Raw genomic sequence first — 14,466 nt, 5'->3', positions numbered from 1 at the left:
CTTATAATTTATATACGTTGGATGTTTATATAAACTTGTAAATATTTTGTTAATACCTTACCGTAAAACAGCTAAACTACTTTTTATTGAAATAAAAATTGATTTTTTTTTATATAGTTAAAAACATAAATCTCATTAGCTGGGTGCCTTGACAGGCACCAGTAATCCAGCCGATAGGAAGCTGAAATTGAAAACAGGTTTATTAAACTAAAATAAAATTTTGCTTCATAGACAGAAATATTTTTATGACAAAGTGTTTTCTCTACAATTTAATTTTATAATGTTGCCTAGTAACTACAAGATTAAAAAGATTAAAAGTTATAATACAACAGGTATTGATAGTAACTAATTATAGAAGAAAAATTAATACAAAAAGTATAAGTTAAACTATAAAAATAGACATCACCCTTATCTAATTAAATGCTAATCAAATATTTTCTGTTTCAAATATAAAGTATAGAAACTATACAACTGCATAGATTTAAAAATTTCTTCTTATGAAAACATAGAAGTTTAAAGTTTTAGTGCTGATAATTAATAATCAACATATTAGTAGAAGTAAAAGTTGATAAAAAGTTTATGTAAAATATTTTCTATAATACTTGTCGGTTTTATATTTCGAACATAAAAGTGAAAATAGGCTTATCCAGTATAATATAAACGGTAGTTCTTAGAATATAAGTTTTGTTGTTGTCTAACAAGATATTTTTTATCTTTGTAGTTTAACCAGTAAGAATACTTAATATTTTACTTAATATAAAAGTTAGACGAAATACTAGTTCAACAAGATATTTAAAAGTCCAAAAAAAGTTATTCTAGAATAAAACTATTTAATTTTAATAATCATATGTTGTTGTCAAATATCTATACATACAAAAAATACTTAAAACATTTCAGTAAAACTATAACTTAGCTTTGTATTGTAACTAGATAGGATATAAAATTAAATAAAATCAAAGATATGTTTAACAACGAAATCAAAAGTTTAGTTTCATACTTATCGATTAAAATGTTTCAATATTATACTGTTAATAAATTAAACACTTTTTTAAACATCTTTAAGACGTAATTTAAACTAAATTTGTCTCTTAAAATAAATACCAAAACTTTTTCTTTTACAAAAAAAAGTCTCAAATAATGGCCTTAACACTACAACTATCACATCACATTTATTAGCAACAATACAACTATCACATCATAGTAGACCGCAACAATACAATTATCACAACACAGTAGAACGCAACAATATAACTATCACATAACAGTAGACAACAATGTTACAACTATCACATCACAGTAGACAACAATGTTACAACTATCACATCACAGTAGACAACAACGTTACAACTATCACATCACAGTAGACAACAATGTTACAACTATCACATCACAGTAGACAACAACGTTACAACTATCACATCACAGTAGACAACATTGTTACAACTATCACATCACAGTAGACAACAATTTTACAACTATCACATCACAGTACACAACAATGTTACAACTATCACATCACAGTAGAAAACAATGTTACAACTATCACATTACACGTATTTTATAATTTAAATAAACTTATAAAACAAATCTATAAAAGTCGTAGCATTGATTTATAACTTAAAATACATTGTGACATACTCCAAATTTAAATTAAAAGTAATTCTAATCGAATGCAAAAAGAAAATCTAACAGTTTAATTTGTGTTAGAATTTTGGTATTATATAAAAATTTTAATTTTTATTTAGATTTTTTTTCTTAATTCCAAAACTCTTAATAAAAATTAGTTTTTTCTTATGCAGTAATGAACATTTTACAACAATCGGTTTTATCATAACTTAAAACTAAAAAATTTTACAAAATTACGCGTAAACCAACCAACCGTTGTCCGCACACTTTGGAATCTACAATCATCACATATCTGTTGTTTAATTATTTAAGAACGTTAACGCAGCTCCTGAAAAAAAGAACGGGTCAAAATTGCAACAAGAAAAAATTGCTCGAGGTTAGTAAATTGCACGAAGGGACTAAACTGCACGAGAACAAAATTGAACTGAGATACTTTTGCATCAAAGACAATTTTGCACCAAGGGTCAGTTTTGCAGGAGTTACAGTTTTTGCCCAAGAGTAAAAGAAAGCAAAAAACAACAAATAACATAAATACATACAAAACAAAACTAAAAACTAAATTATTAAAAAAAAAAAAAAAACTACTGACCCAGAGTAAGCGTTAGGGATGGAAGTAATAGTAAAAAAAAAACTAATAAAATTAATAATAAAATAATTAAATTTTTTAGAAAAAAAATAAGTTACCGACCGTGGTTAAGGGATGGGGATAACAGTGATAGTAAATAAAAATTAAATTTATAAAAAAAAATAGAAATATTCAACCCGTGCAAAAATGTCTCCCTGCGAAAATGTCTGCTCGTGCATAAGTTTTATCGAGCAAAAGTGACCCTTCGTGCAAAAAAGTTCTGTACAATTTTATTCCTTGTGCAATAAATGTTTCGTGTAAAATTATCTTCGTGCAATTTTGTCCTCTCAAGTACTTTGTACGCTGGTGCAAAGTTGAAAGCTACCGCTTTAATAATTAAATACTTTTTTGAGTTGCCTTACGTTTACGTAAGTGCTCTCCTGCATTTTTTGATTAATTAGTCTGAGTCGTACAAAAGCCATTACTATAGATATCATTTTTCAATTAAATTATCTACGTATTTGTATCGTTGTGTTCTACTGTGATGTGATAGTTGTAGAGTTAAATCTACTGTGATGTAATAGTTGTATTATTGATATCTATTGTGATGAGATAGTTGTAACATTGTTGTCTACTGTGATGTGATAGTTGTAACATTATTGTCTACTGTGAAGTGATAGTTGTATTATTGAGATCTACTGCGATGTGATAGTGATATCTTGCTGAAATGTCTAATATAAGATATATATAATCAGTGTTAACAAGTAAATATAAACATATAAATTTCTAAGCAGTTAATGAAGACTAGAGTCAAAAGATTATAAATAAATTGTACCCATGTAAGTTTTATTAACTTAATTTTTCTTTGCGAGTGTTTGTTCAGCAAAATACCTTTTGTATTAATGATTGTCTGATTGTTTCCGGTTTTTGATTCGTATTAGTGACGTTATTATTTAGTCACCACTATTGAGTCTAATAGTACTTTAAGAAATGAGATTGCTTGCCTTTTATTTGGTTTATGCGAAATTTTATAAATTTTAAAGTTCTAGGGTTGATAACACAGCAAGTTTTTATATGTTCAGGAATACAGTCTACATTGAAACAATTTTGGTATCGAAATTAAATCTATTTGAAATTATATTTTTTATTTTGTATCAAAAATCACGATTGGTAAGTATCAATAAAACTTTTTGATTTAACTTTTGCAATTTGTTAACTATTTTTGTTTAGTTTTTTATAGGAGATTGTTAAAAAAAATGCTTAGTGTTCAATAAAAATTTTAGCAGAACAAATTCAAAAATACATAAGCTCGTTATTTCTTATCGCAAAAAAATATAAATTACTAAAATATTTTACTACAACTCTTAGTTTTACGGTGGTACCTTTAAATTGGCCAACATCGACCGCATTTACCACATACATATGTAAATGTAGGAAAACACAAGAAAGTGCTTAGTCTTTTATATGTACACTCATGCTTGTGTAAACAAACAGTGAAAACAAAATTATTTTAAACAACATTAACAATGTTCATTATTTGAAACAATTGTAAATTTAATTGCATTATAAATCTAATCAAAAAAACAAAAAAAAATAGTTTAAGAATCGAACAATACAAAACTATAAATAAAAATATTGTCTTAAAGCAACATTATAATGTCAAGCATTTAGGAAGAGGTGGTTTTGTTTCAGTAAACAAAAACAAATATTTCAATTGTTTTACTTCACTTCGAAGATAAAAAAACGTTTTAGAGTTTGTAGTTAAGTTTACAATTCATGTATATTCTTTATATTTATTATAACACCAACTACCTGTAATAACTCATTGCAAAATCCTTAATGGAAAACCATCTAAAATGTTTAAATTATTATATTATTGTATAGTATTGCAATTTACTTGTAAAAGATATAATTAAAAATATATAAAAGAATGAAAATATGTTAATAAAAATTAACGTTTCTTTAATGAACAATACCTTACAATTAAAAAAGTTTGTTTTTAGATTTTGCTAGAAAGCAAAAAAAATGCATATTCAAATAAGTTTTATAATGTTTTTATATTCGTAAAACTATTATACAACTTAAAATAATAAGATATCCACAAGCAGTTTATATATTGTTAATTATTCAATAGAACAATTACAACTATTAGGAAATAAAAATCACAAAGTGTAGACGTAAAATAAAATATTGAGTCTCATTACCAATATAAAATATAATAAAAATAATAAACTTATAATATTTAACTTATAATGAAATTTATTAAATCTTTGTAGTGAAAATTAGGCCTATTAACCGTTAAAATGCTTAGAAGAACAATTTAAACAAAAAAATTTAATAGAATCAAAGTTATTTGTTCATTAACTGTGTTAATAATTATATAAATAAAGGCGAAAAATCCAAATTAATATCTAACTCAAGAATGTATTGTATTTAAAAGTAAATTTCAGTACTACTTAGCTTCTAGCAAAACTATGAGTTGTAATAAAGTAACATTTTTTTATTGTAATTTTATCTATAAAAATTTTTATTTCTTCTGAGGAGTGACGAAATATTTGAGTTGGATACTTGTAAATAAAAAACTAATTATTTGGAAATTGTTTAAACTAAATATTCACATTGATGACACTTATAAATACCCTTTATTTTACAATTACTCAGATGGGCGCTTTGGCAGGCGCCTGTAATCTAGCAACTTAGAAGCTTCAATTTGGAAACATCATTACGAAATTAAACAGTGAAAAAATACTATTTACTGATATAATAATCAAATGAACACTGGCAATAATCAAATAAACACTGCCAATAATTATTCGCACACTGCCATCAATCAATTAAATGAACAAAAAAATCAATTTAATGAACAAATTATACATATAGTATTGCTGGACCCGTTTATTTTAATAAAAGTTAAGTATTGAATGAAATAAAAGCTTTTTTTTTTTCTAAAATATAATGTTTTTTTACTTTAAGTTTTTTAGTCAAAATATTTTTTTAATATTTTACAATCCAACAACTTAACTACTTTTGCTTTAAATAAAAAGAAATAAAAGAAACTAAAGTTTATGCTTTGGAAAAAGGCTAAGTACTTAAATACTTAAATTTTAACAGCTGGGCGCTTTAGTAGGCACCGGTAATCTAGCTACTTAGAATCCACGAATAGTGACGATTTTACTAAATTATAAACCAAAAATTACATATCTCTTTTGACACAAAATTACACTATGTATTGGTAGGTAATGATCGAAACCATTTGATTATTAAGAAATTGTTATTATCTAAATATTCTAGATAGTATTTTTTTAAACTATTTTAGATTCGAAGTTTTAAATTCTTCTTAAACAAAGCTATATTATGTCATAATTATTTGAAGCATTTATTTTAGAGCTTTTATAATACATTGAAAATAAAATCTCCTGAGTTGGCGGCTGCAATCTGATTTATTAGAAACTCGAAATTTTAAACAGTAATAAATAAATCTAATTAGAAAGTTAAACTAAAAACGTTTCAAATATTTATAGTTTTAAACGGTTAAATTATCGCCGTGTTAACCAAATAGATCCTCTAGGTGTACATTTTTTAACGGTATATTTTGAACTCAATTGTTTCTAGAAACTATTATTAGAACACTATTAATCATACTACTTAAAAGGTAGAAACTGTTAAAATAATTGCAAATAAGGAAAATCTTGGAAATAGATATGATTTTAACTTAAATTTATTGGTTTAATTTTACTTTAAGAATAAAGAAAGCTTTTGTTAATAAAAATACTTTAGCTAAGCCTACTTCTTTTTATTTAGTTTTTTTTTGCTTTAACTCCAATAACAGCAAATATTTGTTAAGCTAATTAAACAAACCTCACTATACTAGTATTAAACGTTTAATTAGTTTTTATAAAGTAATTACTTATAAAATTAATATAACTAAATACTGAAAAATATAACTGATTGATGAAAACTAACGTTTGTTTATATATATATATATATATTATTCACTGAATTGTAAAAAGTTGGTTTTCACTTTTTTATAAAGAAGAGTAACCAAACAGTTTTTAAAAACGTGTTTTTTTTCTAAACTGTTTATTAAAATATTGAAATTACATGCAATGTATATATTGTTACTTAAAGAACATTACTAAAGATCTTCATTTATATTTTAACTTTTAGTTAGAACCAATAGTTTTATTAAGTTAAATACAATAACATTTTAATGTTAAATTAAGCGTTTAGTTCGTATACAAATCAACACAATTGTAAGACATATATTTTATAAAATTAAGCAATTTAAGCATAAAAGGTGTGAGCTTTGGTTTTTATTTGTAAAAAAATAAGTAAAACTGTTGCACTAATATAACAATATTTAGCGAAATTAGTGAGATACTTTTTGAAAAGTATATTAAAATTATTATAACATACAGAAATATAAGATAAATTTAAAGCTTTATATGTTGCTTAAAACAAGTAAACATAAATTGTTTTGGTTTTTTACAGCCGAAAAATTACTTAGATTTTATTTTGGCATTAGTTTATTTATTGATAAATAGCACCGTATCAATGTTAATCAATAAGTAATTCTGTAAGAACTATTTAGTGTATGAGGTCGAAATTGTCGAAACAATTTCTTTTAAATTTGAAAGTAATCTAATTTATTTTATTTACAGCATTCTAAAAACTAATATCAAAGTAAATACTTCAGCTCACTGTAAAATGATGTTGACTATTGACGTTATCTAAAAACATTTTTATTCAAAACTTGTTAAAACAAAATAAATAAGCATAAAAAAATTAAAAACTTTATAAACCTTATATTAATATATGCACAAATTAAAAACAAAACGAGCATATATTATTGACCATATTAATGTGAAGTTTGAACTTTCATTTTATCTCCAACAAAATAAACTATATCTACTTTGGAAATAACAAAAAAAAAATTCATAAGTTTTTGTTTTTAATAAAAATAACTACTAGGCAATGTACTAGGTAAAAACAAAACGTCACTAGTTAATATAAAAAATTTAAAAATTGTTACCAAAAATTCGTTACCAACAGTTTTTATTAGGAAAAAAAAAATTACCATGAAATAATTTAACGCTTAGACTAAAACTCTAAAATTAGATTTATAAAATCAACACTATCATAGATTTAAGATTTACAAAAAGATAAATACACTAATTTCATTTTTAGTGTTGCTTAGCAACTAAAAAGCATGATTGTAACAATATAAACGAACAATATTTAATTAACTTTGTTTTATAAATAACACTAACATAATAAAAGTTTACATTTTGTATTATTTAAATGAGTTATTTCTTTTGATCTCAAGCTGAATTGCTTTGGAAGGTTCCTGAAGTTTAAAAATTAAGAAACTCAAAACTCGTTATGGTGAAACTTTAATTTAATTTAAGAAACAATTTTGAATTATAATAAACCGTAATTTAATATATGAGCTATGGTAAAATCTAGTCATTACCTGTCCAAAAGGAGTAAAAATATTATAAAATACTAAATATATATATTCATTTATCCGTGGTAACATATTTTTTTATTTTTAAATTAAAATAAGTGTTTTATTTTAACTAGTACTTTTATTACTATTACCAAGAAATGAAAACGAGTTTTCTGTTGAATAAAATCAAATACTTTTACTTTTTTTTATGTAGACATGTAAAAGTAAACATTTAAATAAAAATTTATTCTTAAATAATTTCACTAGCCTATTAAATATTCCCAATATTTTTTGTAAATACTCTAAATCTAACAACTTGACTACTTATTTTTTTATAAACAATGAAAAAAAAAAGTTTATGATTTGTAAAGTATTAATTAGTTAAAAACATAAATTTAAACAGCTGAGCGCTTTGGCAGGCGCCTGTAATCTAGCCACTTAGAAGCTAGAAATGGTGACGACTTTACGAAATCAAAACGGTGATAATCGTCACTGTGAAAAATTATAAAAGAAACTACATGGTGTTAATAAGAATAACAGTCGGTTATTGTCGGAACCATTTCTTTTATGCTTCACCTGATCATCATCTTTTTTATATACAACATTATAGAAATCAACATCAAGGTTAATACTAAAACTCAGTGTAAACTGAAGTTGACCAATGAACGTTATTCTAAAAATATTCAGATTTCTATTGAAATTAAAATATGACCAATTTTTATTAATTTTGTTTTAAGGTGTGCACAGACTAAATATAAAAAAATAGTATAACTTACTAAGCAGAATAAGTAAAAGGTTTTAAATTTAATTTTGTTTTCTACATAACAAAAACAATCATATATACTTTCTTATAATCAAAAAGAAAACGAACTTCTAAAGTTTTTGTTTTAAATAAAACATTACTAGGCAATATACTAGGCAAAAACTAGCATTTTTAATTGCTATCAATTTTTCGAAGCTATTTGTTACACAAAAATAATTTTATAACAAGTTATCTTACGAAAAATTTTGCTGTTCATATTTAGTTCCTCTTTTAAAATAAACTTACAGTAAGAATATTTTAGTTTTAAGTGTCTCAAATCTTCCCTTGGTTGTGTGAAGTTCTTTGTGATTTTTTTGCCTTTATCGATCGTTTTAAATAAAAAAGTTATTTTTATTTAACAAAAAAATCTACAAATTTATTAGTAAACGTTATATTGTCTAAAGTACTTTCAAAATCTTCTTCAGTAGACAATTAGAACTGATTAATTCAAAATCCTCTTGCATATAAAAGTTCAAAAAAGGATATTATTACGTAACTATAAATCAAGTTTTAAGGTAAACTATGTTTTAAAAGTCTGTCTTTCAAAAGTTTTTCAAATAGTAAATCTTATTAGTATCTCTAGTTTAAACTCGCAAAAACTAATTGAAATAAAATAAATAAATAAATATGAAATAAAATCAAAGACAAAGAACTAAAAGAAATTAAATTGTTAAACTTTGATGTGTTTGATTTAATGTTTTATAATATTTTAGAATGTAAAATCATAATAAAAAAATAAAAATAGTAATTAAAATAGTAATCGAGCTTATTGTTGGTTGAAGTTAAAAAATCTAAAATAAATAGAGTAAATAATCATAATAAATAAGTCTATAAAAGTAGTAAGGCGCATAAGTTATACGCCCCACTACTTTTATAAAGTTCCCTGATTACACATTTCCAAACAACTCAACAAGCCAAGGTTATACGGTATAACCCCAACTTGTCAAGCCATTCAGAAATGCACAATCAAAAAACTTTATAAATATTAAAACATGTTAAATAATAGTAACCTAGTCAATTATCTGTAAAGTGGTAATATAGTTTTGTTTATATTTATTGTTGCTTCGAGTTTATTGATCCATTTACTTTCTAAAAAATCTAAGTCTGAATAATTTTTAGTGGTGTCTACAAAGATAATTGAAAAAGCTTCTTTTAAATCTTTTTTTGATGTTTTGTGTTTTTTGGCGTAATGTATTTTAAGTGCTGCTCTATAACTAACATCATCTGTGGTTGTACTCTTCCAGATGTGTCTGTGAGAGCACCATCTTTGCAAAAAGGACGTGATTATCTGGCCGACATAGAACTCTTCGCATTCACTACATTTCGCCGTATATATCCCAAAATTTTTGCAATTTAAGTTTTTTTTCAATTTTATCGTTTTTCTGTTTTTTAACTTTACTAAGCTTGTTTTCTTTACCATTGTATCTTTGCAAAGCAAACATTTACCACAAGGGGATGAAATTCCTTCTTCATTATTAACTTCATGAGCTAATTTCTTGTAGTTAGTTAGTAAAGTTGCAATAGTCTGCGGTCGTTTGTATGTTATCATCACGTTTTGATTCAGTTGTTTTTCTCTTTCTGTTAATTTAAGCAAGTTTGGAAAGATTGTCGTCCAAATGCTTATGTTTTTGTTACTTTCCTTCGTTCTTTTTGATGGTGGTCTGAACCGATCTTTCCATTTTTCTGTTTTTTCCAGCATCTCTACAACTAAACCCTCGCAAAAGTATGATTTTATGTACTTATCTTTTAATAGTTTCAAAGCTTCTAAATAGTCACAATCCCGTTCACACAATCTTCTTAATCTTATAGATTCGCTAAATACAATAGATTTGTAAATTGAGCGAGGATGATAAGATCTTCCATTGATGTAAACCCTATTGATAGCGGTAGGCTTTATGTAGTTTCTTACATAAAACCCACCTTTTTCTTCTTCATCTATGATGTGATTGACATCTAAAAACTCCAACTCTTTGTTTTTACTTTGGTGAGAAATCTCTCTAAAAATAAGTTTTAAATCATACTTTTGAAACACAAATTTAAGTTTGTCTTTGATATTATCTGTGGTTGTTTTTGCTTGGGTAAAAAAGATAATGTCATCGATATAGCGCTTGAAAAGTATTGATGTTTTTAAAGTTTTTTTAACTTGTAATATTATATGATGTAGCGCAATATTGGCAATTGAAACAGAATTGTTATCTCCGGTAACAATTCCGTTTACTTGCGTATAGAATGATGTTCCGTTTTGCACTACTACATTTTCTAAACAAAACATTGTAAGATCGACTAAAGTTTTATTTACTTGTTTTGAATAGTTTGTGCACTTTTCAATTGCATTTGACAAACTAATTTTAACTAATTCTCGACTTATGTTAGGGTATAAGCCTTGTACATCTGCAGCGACTAAAAATATTTTTTGTTTATTCAAACAATTTTGCGGTAGACTTTTTTTCCATAAATCTAAATCTTCTAAATAACTTTTGCTGTCTTTACAGTATTCATTTACATCATATTTACAAAAATTAATACTTATTGGTTTAAATAACATTTCTAAAAAGCTCGTAACTCTTGAAGTGGTTATGTTACCTGCAGATTGTACTAGTCGAGTTGGTATTTCAAAAATGTTTGTATTCAAAACTTCTGAGTTATTTAATTTATGCGTTTTAAACAGTGGGTAAGCATATGCAGGTTCGTTACAGTGAAAGTGTTTGGCCATTGTTCCTTTTAGTTTTGAGTAAATACCATTTTTATGTTTTATTCCGATTGTATGTTTTAAAATTTTATCATCTATGCAATTTAGTTTATGTAAATTTATAATCGAGTCATTAAATTTTTCACGTATGTTTTCAAAATGCTTTTTAATATTATTTTCATTTAGTGTGTCTAACTTTTTAAACATTTCAAGCTCTCGACCCATTATTTTTTTGTAGTCATTAAAGTTCAGCACTACTAACTTACCATCTTTATCTGATCTACATATTACTATATTTTTGTTTCTTACTTGTTCATTTAATTCAGTTAGTGCTATTTTGAGTTTAATATTTAAATTGTTTCTTTTAATGTATTGTTCTTTAACTTGTACTTCTAAGTTTCTTATTTTATTTGTAGTTATACTGCAATAAGTTTTAATTTTTTCATCAATTAGAGCATTTATGGGTCGATTAAATTTTTCCATTTTTAATTTTTCAGGTAAGTGAGTATAGTTTAAGTCAATTTCTTGGTTATCTTTACTTAAAACATTTTGCCATTCAAAAGATCTAATATGTCTCATAAATCTAAGCCATTCTTTATCTTTGATATTGTTATTCCATTTAGGTGTAGGTGCAAAATTTAAACCATGCATTAGTAAAGTTTTATGGTTATTGTTTAGATTATAATTAGATTTGTTGATTATTGTTGTTTTAGCTTGTTCTAAAATATTTTTTTCCAAAACTGATCTATATATCTTTTTATGGTTTTTATATCTTTGATAGCTTTTTTTGTTTTTAATTTTTTGTTTGTTTTTTCTTTTTTTTATATTTAAAAAATGAACTTCATCTTTTTGTTTTTTAGATAAAAAGTTGAACTTGTTTATATAATGTTCTTTGTATTTGTTTGGTAGAAAATCTTAAAATTAGTTTACCTTTTTTAGTCCTCGCTTGTTTATTTTCTTTTTTCAGTTTTAATTCGTAGTTTCTTGTTTCATTTTTTATGTTGTGAAGTTTAGACTTTAATTCCCTACTTTGTTGTATTAAAAGTAAATCACGGTCTATTCCCTTTTTATTATTAGGTTGTAGTATAATGTCTTTTTTGATTATTCGATGCAAGAAAATTTTGAGTTCTTTCAGTTTGCAATAACGAGTTATTTCTTGATGGTTCAACACATCCATTATATTTGTAGGAGATTTGTAGTCTTTATCAATTACAGTAAGAATATTTTAGTTTTAAGTGTCTCAAATCTTCCCTTGGTTGTGTGAAGTTCTTTGTGATTTTTTTGCCTTTATCGATCGTTTTAAATAAAAAAGTTATTTTTATTTAACAAAAAAATCTACAAATTTATTAGTAAACGTTATATTGTCTAAAGTACTTTCAAAATCTTCTTCAGTAGACAATTAGAACTGATTAATTCAAAATCCTCTTGCATATAAAAGTTCAAAAAAGGATATTATTACGTGACTATAAATCAAGTTTTAAGGTAAACTATGTTTTAAAAGTCTGTCTTTCAAAAGTTTTTCAAATAGTAAATCTTATTAGTATCTCTAGTTTAAACTCGCAAAAACTAATTGAAATAAAATAAATAAATAAATATGAAATAAAATCAAAGACAAAGAACTAAAAGAAATTAAATTGTTAAACTTTGATGTGTTTGATTTAATGTTTTATAATATTTTAGAATGTAAAATCAAAATAAAAAAATAAAAATAGTAATTAAAATAGTAATCGAGCTTATTGTTGGTTGAAGTTAAAAAATCAAAAATAAATAGAGTAAATAATCATAATAAATAAGTCTATAAAAGTAGTAAGGCGCATAAGTTATACGCCCCACTACTTTTATAAAGTTCCCTGATTACACATTTCCAAACAACTCAACAAGCCAAGGTTATACGGTATAACCCCAACTTGTCAAGCCATTCAGAAATGCACAATCAAAAAACTTTATAAATATTAAAATATGTTAAATAATAGTAACCTAGTCAATTATCTGTAAAGTGGTAATATAGTTTTGTTTATATTTATTGTTGCTTCGAGTTTATTGATCCATTTATTTTCTAAAAAATCTAAGTCTGAATAATTTTTAGTGGTGTCTACAAAGATAATTGAAAAAGCTTCTTTTAAATCTTTTTTTGATGTTTTGTGTTTTTTGGCGTAATGTATTTTAATTGCTGCTCTATCACTAACATCATCTGTGGTTGTACTCTTCCAGATGTGTATGTGAGAGCACCATCTTTGCGAAAAGGACGTGATTATCTGGCCGACATAGAACTCTTCGCATTCACTACATTTCGCCGTATATATCCCAAAATTTTTGCAATTTAAGTTTTTTTTCAATTTTATCGTTTTTCTGTTTTTTAACTTTACTAAGCTTGTTTTCTTTACCATTGTATCTTTGCAAAGCAAACATTTACCACAAGGGGATGAAATTCCTTCTTCATTATTAACTTCATGAGCTAATTTCTTGTAGTTAGTTAGTAAAGTTGCAATAGTCTGCGGTCGTTTGTATGTTATCATCACGTTTTGATTCAGTTGTTTTTCTCTTTCTGTTAATTTAAGCAAGTTTGGAAAGATTGTCGTCCAAATGCTTATGTTTTTGTTACTTTCCTTCGTTCTTTTTGATGGTGGTCTGAACCGATCTTTCCATTTTTCTGTTTTTTCCAGCATCTCTACAACTAAACCCTCGCAAAAGTATGATTTTATGCACTTATCTTTTAATAGTTTCAAAGCTTCTAAATAGTCACAATCCCGTTCACACAATCTTCTTAATCTTATAGATTCGCTAAATACAATAGATTTGTAAATTGAGCGAGGATGATAAGATCTTCCATTGATGTAAACCCTATTGATAGCGGTAGGCTTTATGTAGTTTCTTACATAAAACCCACCTTTTTCTTCTTCATCTATGATGTGATTGACATCTAAAAACTCCAACTCTTTGTTTTTACTTTGGTGAGAAATTTCTCTAAAAATAAGTTTTAAATCATACTTTTGAAACACAAATTTAAGTTTGTCTTTGATATTATCTGTGGTTGTTTTTGCTTGGGTAAAAAAGATAATGTCATCGATATAGCGCTTGAAAAGTATTGATGTTTTTAAAGTTTTTTTAACTTGTAATATTATATGATGTAGCGCAATATTGGCAATTGAAACAGAATTGTTATCTCCGGTAACAATTCCGTTTACTTGCGAATAGAATGATGTTCCGTTTTGCACTACTACATTTTCTAAACAAAACATTGTAAGATCGACTAAAGTTTTATTTACTTGTTTTGAATAGTTTGTGCACTTTTCAATTGCATTTGACAAACTAATTTTAACTAATTCTCGACTTAT

The 14,466-nt window shown here is 25.3% G+C and overlaps 1 protein-coding gene across 1 annotated transcript in view; it reads right to left on the bottom strand.

The window, feature by feature from the left end:
- Window positions 1-14,466, bottom strand: part of LOC145828896 (uncharacterized) — a 44,008-nt gene that overhangs the window by 29,197 nt on the left and 345 nt on the right. Inside the window, exons 2-3 of the mRNA XM_082936642.1 lie at window positions 13,545-14,066; window positions 9,860-11,730 (exon numbers count right to left, since the gene is read on the bottom strand). Of these exons, the coding sequence (XP_082792768.1) occupies window positions 9,860-11,730; window positions 13,545-14,066 (2,393 nt within the window). The remainder of the gene's footprint in view (window positions 1-9,859; window positions 11,731-13,544; window positions 14,067-14,466) is intronic.

This window comes from Thalia democratica, chromosome 2, assembly GCF_965202585.1.
Source record: "Thalia democratica chromosome 2, ktThaDemo2.hap1.1, whole genome shotgun sequence".
Classification (NCBI taxonomy): Eukaryota; Metazoa; Chordata; class Thaliacea; order Salpida; family Salpidae; genus Thalia; species Thalia democratica.
The sequence above is the reverse complement of the archived record's forward strand: the minus strand, read 5'-3'. Positions and strand labels throughout refer to the sequence as shown.